At 43.5% G+C, this 17,942-nt stretch overlaps 3 protein-coding genes across 3 annotated transcripts in view; all 3 read left to right on the top strand.

Moving 5' to 3' along the window:
• The first annotated feature begins 376 nt into the window (after window positions 1-376).
• On the top strand, window positions 377-3,947 carry trim107 (tripartite motif containing 107). Its single transcript, XM_080461059.1, has 2 exons — window positions 377-758; window positions 1,799-3,947. The coding sequence occupies exon 2, from the start codon at window positions 1,810-1,812 to the stop codon at window positions 3,328-3,330; it is 1,521 nt and encodes a 506-aa protein (XP_080317185.1). The 5' UTR covers window positions 377-758; window positions 1,799-1,809; the 3' UTR covers window positions 3,331-3,947.
• A 441-nt stretch (window positions 3,948-4,388) lies between these two features.
• tpra1 (transmembrane protein, adipocyte asscociated 1) lies at window positions 4,389-12,710 on the top strand. The gene is made up of 11 exons (XM_080461057.1): window positions 4,389-4,586; window positions 5,910-6,093; window positions 6,254-6,386; window positions 6,770-6,856; window positions 7,785-7,857; window positions 8,668-8,747; window positions 8,846-8,956; window positions 9,065-9,125; window positions 9,694-9,796; window positions 9,966-10,046; window positions 10,698-12,710. Exons 1-11 carry the CDS (start codon window positions 4,538-4,540, stop codon window positions 10,960-10,962), a joined length of 1,227 nt encoding a protein of 408 aa, XP_080317183.1. The 5' UTR covers window positions 4,389-4,537; the 3' UTR covers window positions 10,963-12,710.
• Window positions 12,711-14,088: 1,378 nt separating this feature from the next.
• Window positions 14,089-17,942, top strand: part of chchd6b (coiled-coil-helix-coiled-coil-helix domain containing 6b) — a 60,487-nt gene continuing 56,633 nt past the window's right edge. Inside the window, exons 1-4 of the mRNA XM_080460899.1 lie at window positions 14,089-14,387; window positions 15,292-15,391; window positions 15,617-15,671; window positions 17,187-17,343. Coding sequence (XP_080317025.1) covers window positions 14,154-14,387; window positions 15,292-15,391; window positions 15,617-15,671; window positions 17,187-17,343 — 546 coding nt within the window. The 5' untranslated portion in view covers window positions 14,089-14,153. The remainder of the gene's footprint in view (window positions 14,388-15,291; window positions 15,392-15,616; window positions 15,672-17,186; window positions 17,344-17,942) is intronic.

The raw sequence follows: 17,942 nt of genomic DNA, 5'->3' as shown, positions 1-17,942 counted from the left end.
CTTGCATGTTCTCTCTATGTGTGCGTGGGTTTCCTCTAGGTATTCCTGTTGTTTTCTGCAGTCCAAAAACGTGCACGTGAGGTTAGTTGGTGAGAGTGAATGGCGGTGTTTGCCCTGCGATGGACCAGGATATAACCTTCTCTTCACCCACAGTCAGCTGGGTTTGGGCTGCAGAAGCCCCATGACCCTGCACAGGATTAAGCGCTATAGAAGATGGAAGGGTGTCCTCCCAACACGTACCTTTGCATTATGGGAGGAAAGCAGAGTTCCTAGAAGAAAACAACAACTTTGCACCGGTCAGTTCCTGCCCCAGTGAGGTGACAGTGCAAACCGCTATCGTGCCATCAATGATGAGTCAGTCTGCCTCACTCCACTGGGGCGGATCTGGACGTGCCTCCAGTCAGCAGGCCCGAACAAGCTTCTTGGACTTCACTGGTTTAGGAGACGCTCCACATTCAAGGTGTCACACTCCCACATAATCTGGATGTTTAATGTTCTAAATCCTGCAGCCATTTAGATTAAACCTCCATCAATCCTTTCAAACTTGCATAATGTTGACATTTCAACATAAAGAACTGAGTGGGACTCCCTTTAAAGACAATCTGCTCAGTCCACCCATGCTCTGGACTCACTCAATTCTGATGTTCGCTCGTGTGTGGTGCTGACACGTGACCCACGTGGGTGTCGAGGCGGAAAGGGTCTGAACCACTGTTTTATCGTTTGTCATCTAAACAGGAACACCCGACAGCTGCTTGCAGGTACGTCTCCAACCTCCGATCACATCTTCTTCCCCCCTGTTAGTGAGGGGGAAAGAAGATCATGTTGTGATCATTTTGTGTCTATCATTGACGTTTGTCACCAATAGAGATCTTAATGGACGTTGTTTGGTGCGTCAGATGTGAGCTGCTGGTTGGGAATCGAAACTTAAATCAACAGGCAGCAGTTTGCAGCAGCGCTCTCAAAGAATTAGTTATTTCCTGCCCATTCCTAAATTTAAATAGTACGATAGTTAACGCGTGCCTGCTATTGTGTCGTTACGCCTCAATTTGTCGTTGGACTAGTTTTCCTCCTTCCACTGTTTACGTTGCCAACACCTGCTGTTGTCTTGTACTTCCTGAGTTTAGTTTCTAGAGCGGCTATTAAACCTCGACAAGTCACAGTGTCAGAATTACCACAGGAAGTATTTCAGTATTTTACACACACGCATTCGTGTGCTAGTGTTATTTCTATACAGTTTGAGTAGTGAATTATTAAATTTATTTTACTGTTTTACAATTATCTATCTATCTATCTATCTAACTAATAACCGCATTTTCACCAAATTAAACCCTCCACCTGTGTGATAAAAAAAAAAAGTAAATTAAGAATATTTAATATTTAATTGAATTGAACAATATAAGCACTGGAACAATGTTGAATATACTTTGAAAGTATTTGAGTGTGTGCACTGTTCTAGTGTGAAAAATAAAATGTAGTTGTGTTTTACACTAGAGTCTGGAATAACTCCATTTTACACCTCAAAACGGATTTTATTATGTAATAATAACCTATAGTAGTATTCCTAACTATTAACACAACAATGATAAAAACCTTCCTTAAACCCCAGGAGTTGTGATTTTCAAAACTATTTCAACAAGTGAATCAACAACTATTTTTAAACATTTGCAAAATATACCTATCTTCATGCTCATATTTTCAAATACAGAGTTTTGGTGGAAACAGATGTTAATAGTTAATACATGTCATTATTGTGGATTTTAAAAGGTTAACTCTTGAGTTTTTTTTTCTTCTTTGACAGCTCTTGCCATCATGCTTCAGAGTGAGAATGAAGCAGAACCTCCTACAGCTTTGGCGATGGAGCTGACGTGTCCAATTTGCTTACAACTATTTTCTGAGCCGGTCTCTCTTCCCTGTGGTCACTTCTACTGCTTTGACTGTCTCAAGACTATGGGAGAAGGCCTGGACCAACACTGCTGTCCAGAGTGCCAGGCTGAGTACCACAGTACCACAGCCCTCGTGAGAAACACAAAAATGTGCAGCATCGTAGAGACTTACAAAACCACTGCTGGGAAAATGATCTCTGCTGCAAACCCTTCCGATTCAGAGGCTTCAGACACAAAATGCATTGAGGATTTAGTAACAGCCGGAGAGAACAAATCGGAGAGTGCCAGTGCAACGGGAGGAGGTCAGATTGGGTCTACATCCGCAGAGCGGTCTGTTTCTTTCAAACAAGAAAAGAGCTGTCACAAAGGCAGTGTGGATATGGCAAAACCTAAGTTTAATCTCGCATCTCAAGTCACTGAGTTGAGCCTCAAGTTAGAGATGGCCGAGGAAGTCCTGAGGAAAGAAAAGGACCAGGAGCTGGAGATGACCACCGCGAATGCTCAGCTGAGAGAGAAAGTATCCAAACTGTTAGACCAGATCAGGGATTTGTCGCAGGGCTACTGTGAGCAGGTGACTCAGCTGGTTGTGGAGGAGTTAGGCCCGGGCGAGGCCACTGTGTGCAGTCGTGTCAGTAAAGCCTCTGAACTGACCAAGCAGCTGAGGCAGGCTATGCTCAGAGCGGAGTCCCTGTTGACTGAGGATGATGAAACAGCATTTACTGATGAGATGCAAAGTCTACAACCTCACATTGTGGAGTTGATTGCCAAACCAATTGGAGAAAAAGAGGAGGAAGATCCCGTTGAGGGGAAAGTAAACTCTGCACGAGCCTGTCCCAAGATGGAAATCATGAACACCCAGCTGAGACAAGGACTCGGAGAGATTCAGCGCTTTCTCCGGAACACCATCAACCCATCAGAGGTGACCTTTGACCCTGAAACAGTCCATCCTAACCTTCTTCTCTCAGAGGACTTGAAGAAAGTGATTTTCACCGCGGTCAAACAGCCCTACCCATCTTCTCCTCGAAGGTTCACCAACTTCTTCCAAGTCCTCAGCACCCAAAGCTTCTCTGAAGGCGATCATCGCTGGGAGGTGGAGCTTGATGGCTCTCCATGGATCATTGGTTTGTGCTACAGTGAGAAGTTGCCTCGCAGCGGGCTGCCGTCAGCACTGGAAAGCAGCGAGAGCTCCTGGTGTCTCATGTGGTTTAACAATCTGCTGTCAGCCTTTGACCGGGGCCGCAGTATACCACTGAAGAAGACCACAGTGTCATGCAGGATGGAGATCTTGCTGAGCTTCAAGACCAAAACGTTGAGCTTCTACAACATCAGTGCCACCAGCGGGAAGACTCACGTGTATACGTTTAAGGCTGGCATGACAGAACCAGTGCACCTTGGTTACAGGATGATGTCGGGGCACCCTAAAGCCCATGTCACTATTTATTCATAATGATCAGTGTTTGTTTTAGATGTTCACAGTCAGAGTGAGTGACAAATACTCAACGCATCACTTGATCTGTATAACAGAGGAATATAACTGTAATTAGTGGCTAGATTTTGTGGCATTAACTTGTATAATAATATTATTATTACAGATTATTATCGTATGGGCGTCTTTCAGGGTGTCTGTCATTATTCTCACCTATAATAAGTACAATAGAACACAACATTTGTAATATAATTAATCAAATCTAGATTACAATACAAATTGTACATGATTAGCAGACATCGGCTCAAGTTTCCCCATAGAGAGTGGGATCGGCTGAACAGGTGACTTTTAAATTTTGTTTTGAAGTGAGGGAGTGAATCTGTGTTGCAGAGGCCTGGAGTTGAGAGAGTAAAGGAGTTAAGGGTTGAAATCCTTGTCCCACTTGGTAGTGAGACGGACAGAGGGAAGAGATTGAATATAAGAATGCGTGCAAGTGTGCCGGATGGGACGGAGGTTAGAAGAGTGAAGTTTTAAAAGGCCCCGAAAGTGAAAAATATTGGACTCTACACAAAACAGCAGTGCGCTCAAAATAATGTGATACGTGGTTGTTCAATTAAAATAAAATGCTTTGGAAACTTAAATGTGTGTCCTTGCTTTCACTTTTTATAGAATAGAATAGAGATACTTTAATCCCAGAGGAAATTCTTTGCAGCATCTTAAAAAAGTTAATTGAAAAATAAAAAAATAATATTAAATATTATTACATAGAGGGCCTGAACAGTGACTAGTATAAGCATATAACAATGTAATTAACAGAAATGCACAACAAACTCCATTTACAAAGACGAGTCATGCAGTGTGATGGCCACAGGGAGGAAGGCTCTACTGTGGCGCTCTACAGCTCTGGAATAAGTATCGCACAGTCTGTGCAACATCCAATCTAAAATATCTGTGATTCAACGATCCATTACACACGTTTTGTCTGAGCTTGCGAGAGGGTAATGCATTGCTTCTGTTGAAAATCTTAAAACTGTTTAAAGAAACAAACCCACTTCCGAGTGAAATCTCGCGAGACTTGTGACGTCGCCTCGCGTCAAGGTCAGGTGACCACAGGGGAAATTTCTTAACGAAAGTCTGAAACTGAGCCATGTCCCCGAGCAGCGATCCAGACGGCGGTAACCCCGGGTTTGACAGCGTCTGAAGCCTTCCTGGAAGCCGTATCAGCGACATGCGGTCCCGCAGCGGAGCCTGGCCGTGGATTGAGTCTTCAGAACCGGGTAAGGTGTCTGATGTTTACTACCCGCAGCTCTCGCAGCCTTGTGACGGACGTTTGTTTTGAAGCTAACGAGCCGCTCGGCTACGTGTGGCCAGATATGAAGCTTTGTTCACCGCCGACACTGTCATCATATCTGCGTTTGTTCAAGAATCTGAGTCGAAGTTAGTCGACAGCAGCTGGCAGGCTCCAGCCGTGGTTCACGCCACGGAAATGATCACAGTTCATTTGAGCTGCCTGTTTGGGATTATTGCGAGATTATCAGGCCGTGATCAACACTCACCACCGCTAATAGAAGTCTGTCCTCCTGCCAGTTTTATTTACTACACCCACGTCAGATAATCTGCTGCAACTCGCCTCCTGTCCACCTGGTGAGTTGACGTAAGTAAACACTGCCAGGATTAGTTTAGTTTCACTGTTTACATTTTGTAAACATGACACCGCGCGTGGCTGGCATAGCAGCCTGCCTCGTTACATAATGATTTTTAAAGGGATCAGTAGCTGTGGCAGGTGCCCTTTATACCCCACAACCCCCCGGAGTCCTAAATCTTTCTGACTGAAGTGGGAACAGTGCTTGTCATGGCTTTGGTTTAAACAGGAATGTAAACAAACTCTTCATCCATTATGGGAAAGTCATTTCGAGCTTTTCAGTCGCCTGTCTATGTGTCTTCAATAGATACAAACAAACACACACACACACACTCATTCATGTCTACACGGCAGTGATAGAGTCACCAATTAATGTCGACAGGAGGAAAATCCCACACACAAACACAAAAGATCAGGCAATTACAACGTACAGCAAGTTTGCTGGTGGAACTGTGGACATGTTGATGTGGATCGTTCTCATGTTTTCTGGAAACATCAGGAAATAACATAGGGTTTGTTTCCGGGGGGGGGGTTGAATAAAAACATATTTATAAATGATTTACAAAGAGATGTAAAATCTCTGAAGGAGTTGTCCCACAGAATTACACGTATCTGTTAAAAAGTATTGTTAGTCTTAAGCAAGATAGCAATCAGGAGAAATTTGGGTCAGGATCAGTGGCTAAAGACCATATGAACTGCCTACAAGACTGAAAAGGACAATATGGGATTATAAATAATGAGCAGAGTATAAACCTGTTTTAAGGCAAGTTTATTATGAAGGCCCATCCCAAGTGGGATTGGTTCTTTGGTTTTACATTTGTATATATGTTTTCATACGAACAATTGACTTTCTTAAAAAGATTAAAATGAGGGAGGCGACGACAAGCATCCCATGCTTGCAAACCTTGGGAAGAGTGTTGCAGGTGAGGATTTCTGATATGAAACTTATTGTCTCCAGGTTCAGACACCATGCTCGCCACAGTGACTGCTGTGGTTGGATTTGCTCAGAACAATGGCAGCGTCACGCCTACTCCGCTGGAAAACACGTCGTCATTCCCGACTTGGCAGCCAGATACTGCAGCCAACATCACCAAGCCTCACAAATGTCTGCAGATTCTCTATGAGGACGTTGGTGACTCCAGGTAATCGCCAGCCCTGATTGTAGAAGAAAAGGTGTAAACAAAAAAAAAAAACAATGTAAAAGGCTTGGCTGTTTATTCGTACTGACCAACTCATGCACGTTCAGACTAGTATCTGTTTTCCAGACAGTCCTGTATTATTCTTGTCGCCTGTGTGTCTTAGGGTGCGGTTCTGGGACCTTTTGCTGCTTGTGCCTAATGTGGCCTTCTTAATATTCCTGATGTGGAAGCTGCCTTCAGCCAGAGCAAAGATCCGACTCACCTCCAGCCCCATCTTCGTCACCTTTTACTTGCTGGTAGGACGGCATGCCACAACTCGCCATTCACAGCAACAGTGATTCTCCAATCAGTCCCTGAACTGTTGTAGTTAAACGTTTGGTCAGTTTTAGTTTCAGTTTTGGCCTATATCAAAAACAGACGTTTGTGTCAACCTTGTGACCGACTGTTTGTTTCTAGAATTTACGTCATCTGACGTTGTTTTTTTAATATATATTTCAAACCAATAAACAATTTCTCTGCTATGCGAGCGTTGTGCACGGTGAGAAAACCTGGTTTGTCACAGGTTTACACCACGTCATTGTTGTTATCTGCTTGAAACTAATCTTTGCTCCAGGAAACGATGTCACCCTGCCGGCGGATTGTCTGATTGTAGCGTGATGTGTCGTGTACACTCTCCCAGGTTTTTGTTGTCGCCGCAGTTGGGATCACCAGAGCGATCGTGTCTATGACCGTGAGCGCGTCCAGTGCCGCCACCATTGTCGACAAAGTGAGTCTCCACCAACCATAAAGAGCACTTTTTAAATAGGTTGTTTTGCGTGTAATTCATAATGGGACACCTCATCTTATGTGTAAAGTGGCCAGTGGGTAGGTTAAAGGTTTCTTTTCTTGTGTCCTGCTTTCTGACAAAGCTGGGCAACGCTACTGAATGTTTATTTAGTATCAGCAGAATGTATTGAACAAAGCGTCATTCTTTATCTCCAAGTCAGACACTTTGATTACTCTGAACATGTCAATGTTCAAATGTACGGCACAAAACTAAATCCAGTATTGGATTTGGAATAACACGTCAGCAATGAGACGTATTCTTTGGTTATATAACTATTTTTTTTTCCCTTTATTACCGGTGTAAATACTTCTTCTTTTTTTTTTTTTTAACTGCTGGTCAAAAAGGATTTGATGTTACACATTTAAAGTCACTGTCCAAACTCCATTTGGCTTTGTCATCGTTTTCTTGCTTCACATTTCATTGCTTTGAAGAAATCTGTGGTCACGTACTCATGCTGGGAATGTTGTGTGACTTACCCTCGTCACATGACGCTCATGCTTACTGGAACTGGAACAGCTTCATTTGAAGACACTCGGGTCAATTTCATGTTCTGTTATTTCTTTTTACTTAAGTACATCTCCTTGGGGGGGGGGAACTTGGAGTGAACTCTTTCATGTTAAAAGGAAAGACATGCTGACATTCCTCACATACCAGACAGCTCTGTGGAGTCCACAGCCCTCATCCACTGGTCTCTGAGCACACTGCCACTGTTGTTTTTTTTGTTTTTTTTGGGAGGGGGGGGTGCATAATTATTTAGAGCTTGATCTGACCTGTAAAGTGTTGTATATGTCCTGGATCAATACGTGCCACAACACAGCTGCTTTCAGCTCGGTACACGCAGCCTCTCATGGAGTCTGTTTCTCTTCAGGTGCTGTGGGAAATCACACGCTTCTTCCTACTGGCTATTGAGCTCAGCGTCATCATCTTGGGACTGGCTTTTGGTTCGTTGTTTCTGTTCTCATTTACTGAGCACTTGATCCTGAGTTATGTTTCTACTTTCTATCTGAATGAAACCTCTTTTTTTTTTCAGTCCCATGTGTCTCATGTGCCACAAATGTTAAACCTCTGTTATCTGAGGGTTTTTGAAGTATTGTTTTAGATTTGGATTCAGACTTAAATATAGAAAACACAACTTCAAGAGAAAAGATACACACAATCTGTAGAAAAAAAATTGAAAATGTTTTAACTTTGGAAGAAACATGAAACAAATTTCAACCAAAACAAACCATTGTACCTCATTAATGATTATTTGTGGCAGGAAGAAAGAAAACCTGGATTAGGAGAAGCTTCTGTGAGCAACTGTTGCATACCTTTCCCTCAGTTCTATATACACTACTTTAAAATAAAATCCTATGCAGCTTACTAAACTATATATTTTGACTCGATTTGATGTTCTTTTGTTCCCCAAAACCAAACCAGAAGGGCAAATAATCATACTTTGAAGATAATGTCTTATATCCTATCTATCTATAACTGCCTTATCTGTGCATGAATTCTTTATTTTGCCTTTTTTTTTTCATTTTCTTTCTGATCCTACATGTGCACCATGATTGCACCCTGTTTTCGCAGGAATTGCCCCATTTTCTACTTGGTAATATAATATAATTGAGGAAGTGTGTCGTAAAGCGTCTGTAATATTTCTTTCTAGCTCTCCTCTGTGCTGCTTTAGCGCCGACTTATTTTCTGTGTCGTTTCAAGCGGTCGAAATGTAATGATGATTTATTTAAATCCACCTGTATCGTCATCCTCAGGTCACCTGGAGAGCAAATCCAGCATAAAGCGTGTGTTGGCCATTACTGCTGTGTTGGCTCTGGGCTATTCCATCACACAGGTAATCGCAGATCAGACTCTGATTAGATATACCCTGGCTGTAAATGCGAGTACAGTCTCCCTCTCGATGCACTTGAAGTAAATGGTTGATCGCTGTAGGGCACGCTGGAGATCCTGTATCCAGACAGCCACCTGTCAGCTGAAGACTTCAACATCTACGGTCACGGCGGACGCCACTTCTGGTTGGCGAGTTCCTGCTTCTTCTTCCTGGTCAGCGACATTTAATTCAGTAACATAAGTCAGATTGGGCCACATTTGGTTACTGTTTTTTTTTTTTTTTTTTTATTTCCCATTACTAATGATTGTCTCCTTGAACAGGTATACTCTTTGATTGTGATCTTGCCTAAAACTCCAGTGAGGGAACGGATATCTCTGCCTTGTAAGTCAGACTTTCAGCAAAGACTCAAATTAAGAGAAATGTACAGATTTAACACGTCTGTCTTAGTTGCATTTAAAATATAGTTTATTGTTAAGTACCTCACTAAACACAGGACGACCGTTACTTTTTCGTTGCTGCTGAAATGTTTTCTGCCCGAACTGAACGTGGGACGATGTTGTGCTTCAGATGCCTGCCGTCCTCTGACATTTGTCTGTGTTACCCATTTTCTCGTAATATAAACACTATAGCGCTATCGTTAACAAATGTTTTACCTAACGTTTCCTCGTCTTGTAATCGTTGCATTGACGGCTCTTCCTGTAGAGTAACTAGTCTGATCAGTCGACGTTGTGAAAACAAAGCAGAGATTGTTTGATTTCAGACGCGTATGTGTGCTTTTCAAATCTCTTTGTAGCAATGTTTAAAATATTTTAATATCAATCGTACTTTTCTCTTAATGAAGTGGTAGTGTATCGCCCTCTCTGTTCAGCAAATAGCCTGTAAATGAGCTAATGTGGTTGAGCGTGTGTTCTGCCTCTCTGTTGATTCACGTTTTGCTCCAATTCTTCAGCAAAGAGGAGTTTCTATGTGTACGCTGCCATCCTGTCTTTACTCAACCTGGTCCAGGGCCTGGGCAGTGCTCTGCTGTGTGCTGGAGTCATCGAGGGACTCTGGTCGGTACCACTCTGTCCTCGGCAACATATTAGTGCACAGTCATCACAGGTGTAAATGAGTGTTGTTGGCTGAGTTTGCAGTCGCTGGAGGGATTCAGTGTGTCGGCGCATGTTGTTAAGCTTTTACGAGGCCTTTTCTGAAACGGTTCACTCTCTCCTCTCAAAACAGCTGTGTGGACGTCACCACCTTCCTGTACTTCTCAGCCTTTGCGCCGCTCATTTATGTCACATTCCTCAAGGGCTTCTTCGGGTATGTAGTCGCACCACATCATAAATAACACAAGGTCTTTCCCTAAAGTGGCTCACGGGCCGAAACTGGATCAGTGAGGCGACGTTGCAAAGTGTAAAGAAGACATTAACGCCACTGAAACTGACCACCAGAGTGCGCACGGTTTCGGTGCGTGTTTACGGATTATAACAATACTGACACCGAGAACTGAACAGCAAATGACAGCAGTGATCACAGCCAGGAGATCAGTGGTGCGGCGCTGAAAGCTTGCTGCTCTACTGCTGTCGGAATGGTATTGGCGTCAGAGCTTTCTTATTTTCTTACATCGTTTTTCTGAAACATTTTAAATGATTTTAATCCTTCGGTCTTTGATCAAAAGTCTCCATGTGTTGTTGCGTATACGTAGCTATTGCTTTTTTGTTAGAAAGCGGTGAGGGAGTTCCCACATCCACCCTTCAGCTTCACTGTTTTATTCGGCTTGCTGGAGCCGATCCCAACGGAGGGTGACCGTGGACAGGCCACCATTTTATCACAAGACAAAACAGAGACACAGTCACTCGCATGTTAAAAATTTTAGTACATTGATTACTACCCGTGCTGGTTTTCTGTTGATATTGCCGGATTGTGGTGTTTTTTTTTTCTTCTCTCCCCTCATTTCCTTCTCTTCTGCAGTTCAGAGCCCAAAATCCTCTTCTCCTACAAGTCACAGATGGACGAGCCGGATGAAAGTGACGTCCACCTCCCCCCGACGATCGCCGCCAGCCTGGCTCGCAAGGAGCTGACCGACCAGGGCCTGTACTACTCCTCCACCCAGATCGACGGCCCCGGCAGCTCCCGCGTTGTTGGAGCGTACCTGGACGACGTGGTCTCCGGGCCCTATGGGTCCAGCAGCATTCACAGCGTCGAAGCGGACAACTGGAGACCCATCAATGTGTGAAAGGCTGAAGGGGACAGACAGCCTGACGCGCGCGTGTGTGCATGTGAGGTGTGTCGGAAGGGACGGCGAGCCGAGGAGGCTGGCCAGAGCGTGCGGGGACGAAGCTCGCTTGGACCTTAAGAAAGTGTAGTTTTGCTTTGATGCCTGAAAACGTTAACGAGGGACCTTTTACGGAGGCGCCTTTGCTGACCTTTCGCTGGAGGACTCCGACTTCAGCAGCTGCTTTTGTAAACACTGTTGCCGCAGTGCAGTGCTGCTATCGCTCCCGGCTCGGGAGTGCTGCCGCTCGCCGTGGCCCCCCGACGGCCCTCGCGTCGATTCTATTCCACGGCCTTCTTAGACGTGGGAGCTCACCTGACTTGTCTCGGCACATTTCCAGCGTCAAGCACCAACCGCTCCTTCCTCCCAGATACAGATTCAACCACATTACTGTGACGACCGCTCGTACATTCCCCGTTGAGGCTTTCCAGTAGCGACATCGCTCCCGTTTTTTGACATGCGTTGCCTTGTGTTAGATTTGTGACGGAGCTGGCTCATCGGTTTGCACTGAAAACTGTTTGGTTTAGAAGAAGACGCTGCCCCCTGCAGTCACCAAGTGTTGGCCCTGATGCGTGTTGCTGCGCTAAAATAGAAAATCAGTCGCAGGGATTGGCGCTTTAAAAAAAACATTGACTCTGGAACAAACTATTATTTGACAGCAGAATTGAATCTCTGCTTGACATTTTGATCTTTCTTTCTTTTTGTTTGAGCTTCTTGTACCAAAACAAATCATTCCGGCCTCAGAAAAAAACAAAAAAAACATTCTTCGGCTTTCAACATGAAGCAGTGTGTAATGTGCGAGATTCAAGTTTGTAGAAGCCTTTTTGCATATTCTAATTATTTTAAAATTGTGGTAATTACACAATTTGGAAATTACTGGACTTAGATGGGAATCTATATTTTGCCTCTTTTTGTTTTTTTAAATGTTCGCTTTTATTTCCTTTTGTCATTGCTCAGCACCTGTTCTGCCTCCTAGTATTACAATGATGAAAGTCTTAAAAACCACCTCGTGTTGTATTTTCTTCATCTTACCATGACAATGTAATGTATGTACGTTTGGTATGGGTGAGTTACTGTATCAGTATCCATGAGCGGTAGTGACTTGTAAGCAGGAACTGTACGGCTACATTTATTTCTCCTAATTTCAGAAGTACCAATGCATTAAACACGGTGTGTGTTTCCACGAGTTCATGGCGTTTCCCCCCACTTCGGTAAACTTGGTATAAGATGTCAGTGCTGATTGAATATTGTATTACTGAGGAGTCATCTTTTCTTTTCAGTATGGAGACCTGAGCTCAGGTGATGCTTTGTGATATTATTCCATTGATCCACAACAGATTCTTGAACTGATGTTTGAATTATCTTATTTAAGAGCAGTGATTGTACAGCTCATATTAATGCCATGTGTTGAGCATTCCATGCACTAAAAAATAAACCCTGAACTCTTTCCATTGCTTTTTTTTCTTTTTTTTTTTTTTAAATTACAAACCGATCTGTCGTTACCTTATTACTGTAAGTTGTTTTGAGTGAATTATAGGCTCTTGTTTCTCTGTCGAAACAGTCAAAACTTTATGCTCAAAAGTCCACCTCGATTCTTGGCATGTAATCTTTTTTTTTTCTTAACAAAATTAATTAATTAGTTAATTCTTAACATCATCGTGAACTTTGTTTTTTTGGTTCAATCAATTGTACAAAATAAACTGTATCCTAAACACAGGAATAGTTAATAATATGGATTTTCCCATTATGAAGTTTTTCTGCTTTCAGAGTAAGATCAAACCATATAGTTTTAATGCGTCCCTGGCCAAAACTTTAAGCCTTTTTATACCGAAATCCTTTTACCATCATCAGAACTGAGTAATTCTTATCAGTATCGGTTCCACAAGGTGCTGTGCTTCTGAGGGGTGACTATGGAGCCTTTTTTGAGTCCGGTAAACTCCTGATGTAGAAAGAGAAAAAAAAAAAAGCTTTAAAATTTTTGGAGCTTTCGGCCATGGTTCGTTATGCTGCTGGAAGTCTCCATCAGAGGATAGGTTGGACATGATCGTTAACAATATCCAGGTAGGCTGTGGAGTTTAAACGACGCTCACTTGATTCTAAAAGTGTCCCAGAGTGCGCCAATAAAATAACAAGCACACCATTACACAACACCACCGACAACTCCAACCGTTGATACGAAGCAGGGTGGGTCCATGCTTTCATGTTGTTTCCGCCAAATTCTGACCCCACCATCTGAATGTCTCAGCAGCAATCGAAATGCGTCAGACAAGGCAACCATTTCCAATCTTCCATGTGAAGTCTTCGCTGAGAGGAGTGACCCCCGGTGTGATGCTGCTGCTGCAGCCTATCAGCTTCAAGGTTTCACATGTTGTGCAGTTCGATGTTCCTTGACTGTAACAAGTGGTTATTTGAGTTATTGCAGCCTTTCTGTCATGTTCAACTGGTCTGTCCATTCTCTTCCGACCTCTGGGAACTGAAAACTGTCATTTATTGAATATCCTTCTCTTTTTTTGACCGTTCTCTGCAAACCTGAGAAAATCCTAGTATGTCAACGTTTACCGGAATACTCAGACGTGCAAAAACGTTCCTCCAGCGATGTCACTTCCACATTCCTCTCCAGGCCACGACCTCCTGGAGATGGTTCGCTTTTCAACCGTGCAAAATTCTTTAATCCTTTGTAAATGTGTCTACATTCCAGGGGGCATCCAATCAAGGCAGTTATGCCTTTCACTGTTATTTTGGATAATTTATTAATAATAATAATGATAAATATATATACGATATATTAAATTATAATATAATAATAATAATATATATACAGTGTATAATATTATTGTAACTATTATATAGATTCTGATTTTGTATATTTTATAATGTGCAATATTATTTAAATCAACATGGAATATGGTGTCATAAACTGTGTCTGTTTCTTGAGCGAACCAAAGTAATTTGGAGTTTTAATCCACGATGTCTCTGTGGTATCAACACTGTTAATCTGAGGGAATGCTGTGTTTCCACATGTGGATGACGGTCAACCTCACATCCGCCACACTCGGCTTGAACTACTTTTCCCATCAGCCCCTTCGTCCCATCGCGATTAAACCACCGCGAGTGATTGGACCCGAATCAGTTAATCCAGCCAATGAGCTCTGATGATACTGCAGCGCCACAATGACCTTTATTGGCGTATTCTGACCAGCGGCGGCTGTGGCGGCTCCCCCGGCCGCTCTCCGCTGCATGTCTCCCGGTCACTGCGGGACTCGAACCTCCGCCGCCCCGCTGGGAACAGACGGCCGCTCGGAATGGGAGGACACGGCAGCACGGCGCGGACAGTGTCGTTCGGACTGGACGAGGAGGAGAAGGTCACAGTCATTGACGGGGTGAAGGTAAATATGTTCCCGGTGGAACTCGAGAGTTCGAGTCGCTGTGAACGGAGCGTTTTTATGGGATCTGTCGCAGGTCCCACGTCCTGAACTGAACCCGAGGTCAGTAAAGTCACCGGCTGCCTGACGTGTGGAGGTTAACACCATGACGGCTCGCTTTGAACGCCACGATTACTCAGGTTAAACTAGTAAATACCATTAAACAAACAACAACAACAAGACCTTTAATTATTTAGTAGCAGTCAGAGTGGAGGGGAAGATATCAGAGGTCAGTGTGTTGATTCTCTCATTACATGTCATCATGCACATTATTATAATCATAGCTGGCTTCAGGTCAGCAAATAGCTTTTAATGCAACTGCATGTTGAACATGGAGGATGTATATTACAGGGATTATGAAGTAGTTATGAAGTAGCCAAGTAATATGTCACAGCAAACTTAGAAAGAACTTATAGAGTGCGGCTCAACACCAAAACACAATCTCCCATCGTGAACATGTAGCCCAGATAAGATTTCCAGTCATATGAGAATTGATACCTTCCCTGGGAGTTGGTGTGTATCTGTGTGTCCTTCAGAGTGGCCGGTGACTGCAGTCAGTGTTGGTCACATGCGGGCATGGAGGCCCGCACAGCCTGGGAGCCGGTTATCTGCTGCTTATCACACACACACACACACACACACACACACACACACACACACACACACACACACACACACACACACACACACACACACACACACACACACACACACACACACACACACACACACACACACACACACACACACACAATACTGCATGTCTAACTATGTTTTTCTGTTTGCAGTTTTACTGCAGCGAATACAGATGTTGATAATGAACAATTAAAAATATTGTTTTTTGCTTCTTAATTTTGTGCCGTTCCAGCTCTCAGACCATGTGCTCCAGCGGATGAGGGACTCTTCGGGGTCCGGCAGCACCAAGCCACCCCCCCAGTCTAAGGAGGACGCTACAAGACCTCCACCAAGTACGTCTCAGTCGCACGTCGTTTCCTTTCGAATTGAGTTTCTCGTTTGCAGACTGACTCAGTATTCGTTGCAGTTGATTTATTTCCATACACACGAGTCTCGTTAAAGTTGTGTTTGTCTGCTATTTGTAAACCCAGTTTTGACATGAGAGGGCCAGGATGTAATGGATTAGAAAACAAACTGACCCAGGTTGTAAATCCGATGCGTCTCCGTTTGACTTCCAGGTTCAAAACCAACTGGACCCTCCGCCTCAGAAACACAGGAAGAAATGCGAAAGCAGTAGGTGCTCCTACATCGAAATGTCACTGTCCCTTTTTTTTTATTAAAGAAAACTGTTATCATTTTGTACCGTTTCTCCAGACTATCAGAAATCTGTCATTTTAAATGTCAATCTTCCAATTTTTTATTTAAACGTTCACGACGGTGCACAAATCAGACGTGAGTTCAACTCCACTGTGACAGTAGTGATGTGTGAATGAATAAGAACTTTTAGTTCAATGCATGTGGGACGAGGCATCAAACGCGTCTATATTCTTTCATGTTTTATTATGCACATGTTGACAAAGTCATCTTATAGCCAGATGAGGTGGCAAATTCATGGAATGACATACACTCGACGTTAACGTGCGGTTTTATTTGGGAGCGTGTACGAGCCGTGTGAGCTGTCGGCACCAGCTGATTTATACGACTGGCATGCTGCTCTGATGTAGGAATGCTCGTATAGCTTCCTGAGCCTCTGGGGATTTACACATTGGCCCGTCCAGCAGCTTTCACTCACTGTCACTGTTAAACGTTTCCTATTGTAAACTAAACATTAGTGGATTTCGATTAGGGGGATTTTCAAGTAACCTTAAGTTTTAATCATCTTCATACAGACTTGGATTACAGAGGGGAGTTTATGTCCAATATGCCGCTGATTTGAATTAGTTCGCTAAAATGTATAAGCTCCTGTTTTGACTTTATGGATGTTTTGTAAGTTTTAATGCAGGGTTATAGACTCCCTCTATGTTGTAGGCAGCGCTGTCTGTATGGTCCCATTTGTTTGTGTCTGTGAACACATGGCTGGTTATTTCATGATGAACTTAAACCTGTTAACTTTGGTGGTCATAGTTCATATTGAAATGAGACAATTCTTCCACATGAACAGCATTTGGAAATATTGCTGTAGGAGCCAAATGTGACCACGAGGTGGTGCTGGGTGTAAATAAGGGAAGGTTTCCCAATATGGAGGCAGGTGAATGCTGACCCGGGAGGGCATCGTCGCTGTCATCCCGCTGCAGTTTGAAAGGTTTGCAGGTGCGCTGGAAAGGCCAGTTGTTGCATTGCGCTGTGAGCACAATAAAGCCACGTCAAACTTGGGTCAATATCCCGTCAGTAGCCGGTGAAGGACCGAGCTCCTTTAATAATTGTAGTTGATATATAACTGATTACATGGAACACATGGAACCACATCATGCAGCACACCAGAATGGACACATCTCACACTCGGGACCAGAGAGGATGCTGGGTTTGTTTTTGTGAAGACTCATTTCCACCGTATTACCCCATGTTGAAGCCGTCTTGTCCAAACGGAGCTGTCAAACCAAACGGCTCATCTCTGCTCACCACGACGGTGGAGAACAAATCAAGGCAGAAGTTACTGCTTCCGACGGCGTCACCCACAAAATGTTTTAGCGCCCTCTTTCCAGAAGCAGTGTCTCTCTGCTCCAATGCTAACTTGCATGTTGAGAAGAATCTTCCCGGGCTGAATGAAATGTCAAAGGTTAAGAGTTGCTCTCTTTCCCCCGGCATTAGATTTGAGCGTCAGCAGGCCCTGGTGCGTGAGCAGTTAGCCAGACTGGCCCAGAGGGAGAGAGACGCTGCAGCAGCCTCAGGCCTGGATGAGATGACCCCTGCCCTCATCATGGAGAAAGGGAAGGCTCACGAGGAGAATGAGAAAGCCAAGCTTCTGGTAAGTGAAGCACTTCCACGTCTGTACTCGGAGTGCTCGGTTATTATTAGAATGAAGTATTGAAGATGTTTAAGTTGAGGTCACAACTTTCTTCTTAACTTTTATCTCCGACTCGTCAGCCTGGGACTGATTGAATGCTTAAACTTTTCTTATTTTTTACTCAAAAGTGTTATTTTTTTCTGAGTTTCCGCTGTGAATCTATTCAGTTTGAAGTGTCAAAAGCAGCAGTTACTCTTTCACATTGTGTTAATGAGCAGCAGTGGAGTGGGAAATGTCTCCCTCTGCTGCTCAGACTTGGCATGTTACTCAAGGGGTCATCTTTCTTTCCCCCTCACTCCTGTTTGAGAACTGCAGAGGACCGTTTTTACTCATTTCTGTAATGGGAGACATTCATTTGTGTTGCACTGTCCAATGACAAGATGATTTTGAAGTAGATTAAAATCAAACAATGAAAGAATATAAACATTCTGTCAAAACCATCCCAGAAAAGTAATTTAAAAATGAACATGAAGCAGATGCAGCAGAAGAAAAAAACAAAAAAAGATCCTCACAGTTAGTTACATTTCTATGCCACTGATAAGCTGCAGTAAATGACAGTG

Source organism: Lipophrys pholis, assembly GCF_963383615.2.
Source record: "Lipophrys pholis genome assembly, chromosome: 4".
NCBI lineage: Eukaryota > Metazoa > Chordata > Actinopteri > Blenniiformes > Blenniidae > Lipophrys > Lipophrys pholis.
The sequence above is the reverse complement of the archived record's forward strand: the minus strand, read 5'-3'. Positions and strand labels throughout refer to the sequence as shown.

Bases quoted from the DNA above. Each gene is read 5' to 3' on its own strand.
- trim107 (XM_080461059.1), top strand. From the start codon at position 1,810: ATGCTTCAGAGTGAGAATGAAGCAGAACCTCCTACAGCTTTGGCGATG.
- tpra1 (XM_080461057.1), top strand. From the start codon at position 4,538: ATGCGGTCCCGCAGCGGAGCCTGGCCGTGGATTGAGTCTTCAGAACCG. The intron at 6,857-7,784 runs GTGAGTCTCCAC...GTTTCTCTTCAG, and splicing joins CCGCCACCATTGTCGACAAA to GTGCTGTGGGAAATCACACG. The intron at 7,858-8,667 runs GTTCGTTGTTTC...CGTCATCCTCAG, and splicing joins CATCTTGGGACTGGCTTTTG to GTCACCTGGAGAGCAAATCC.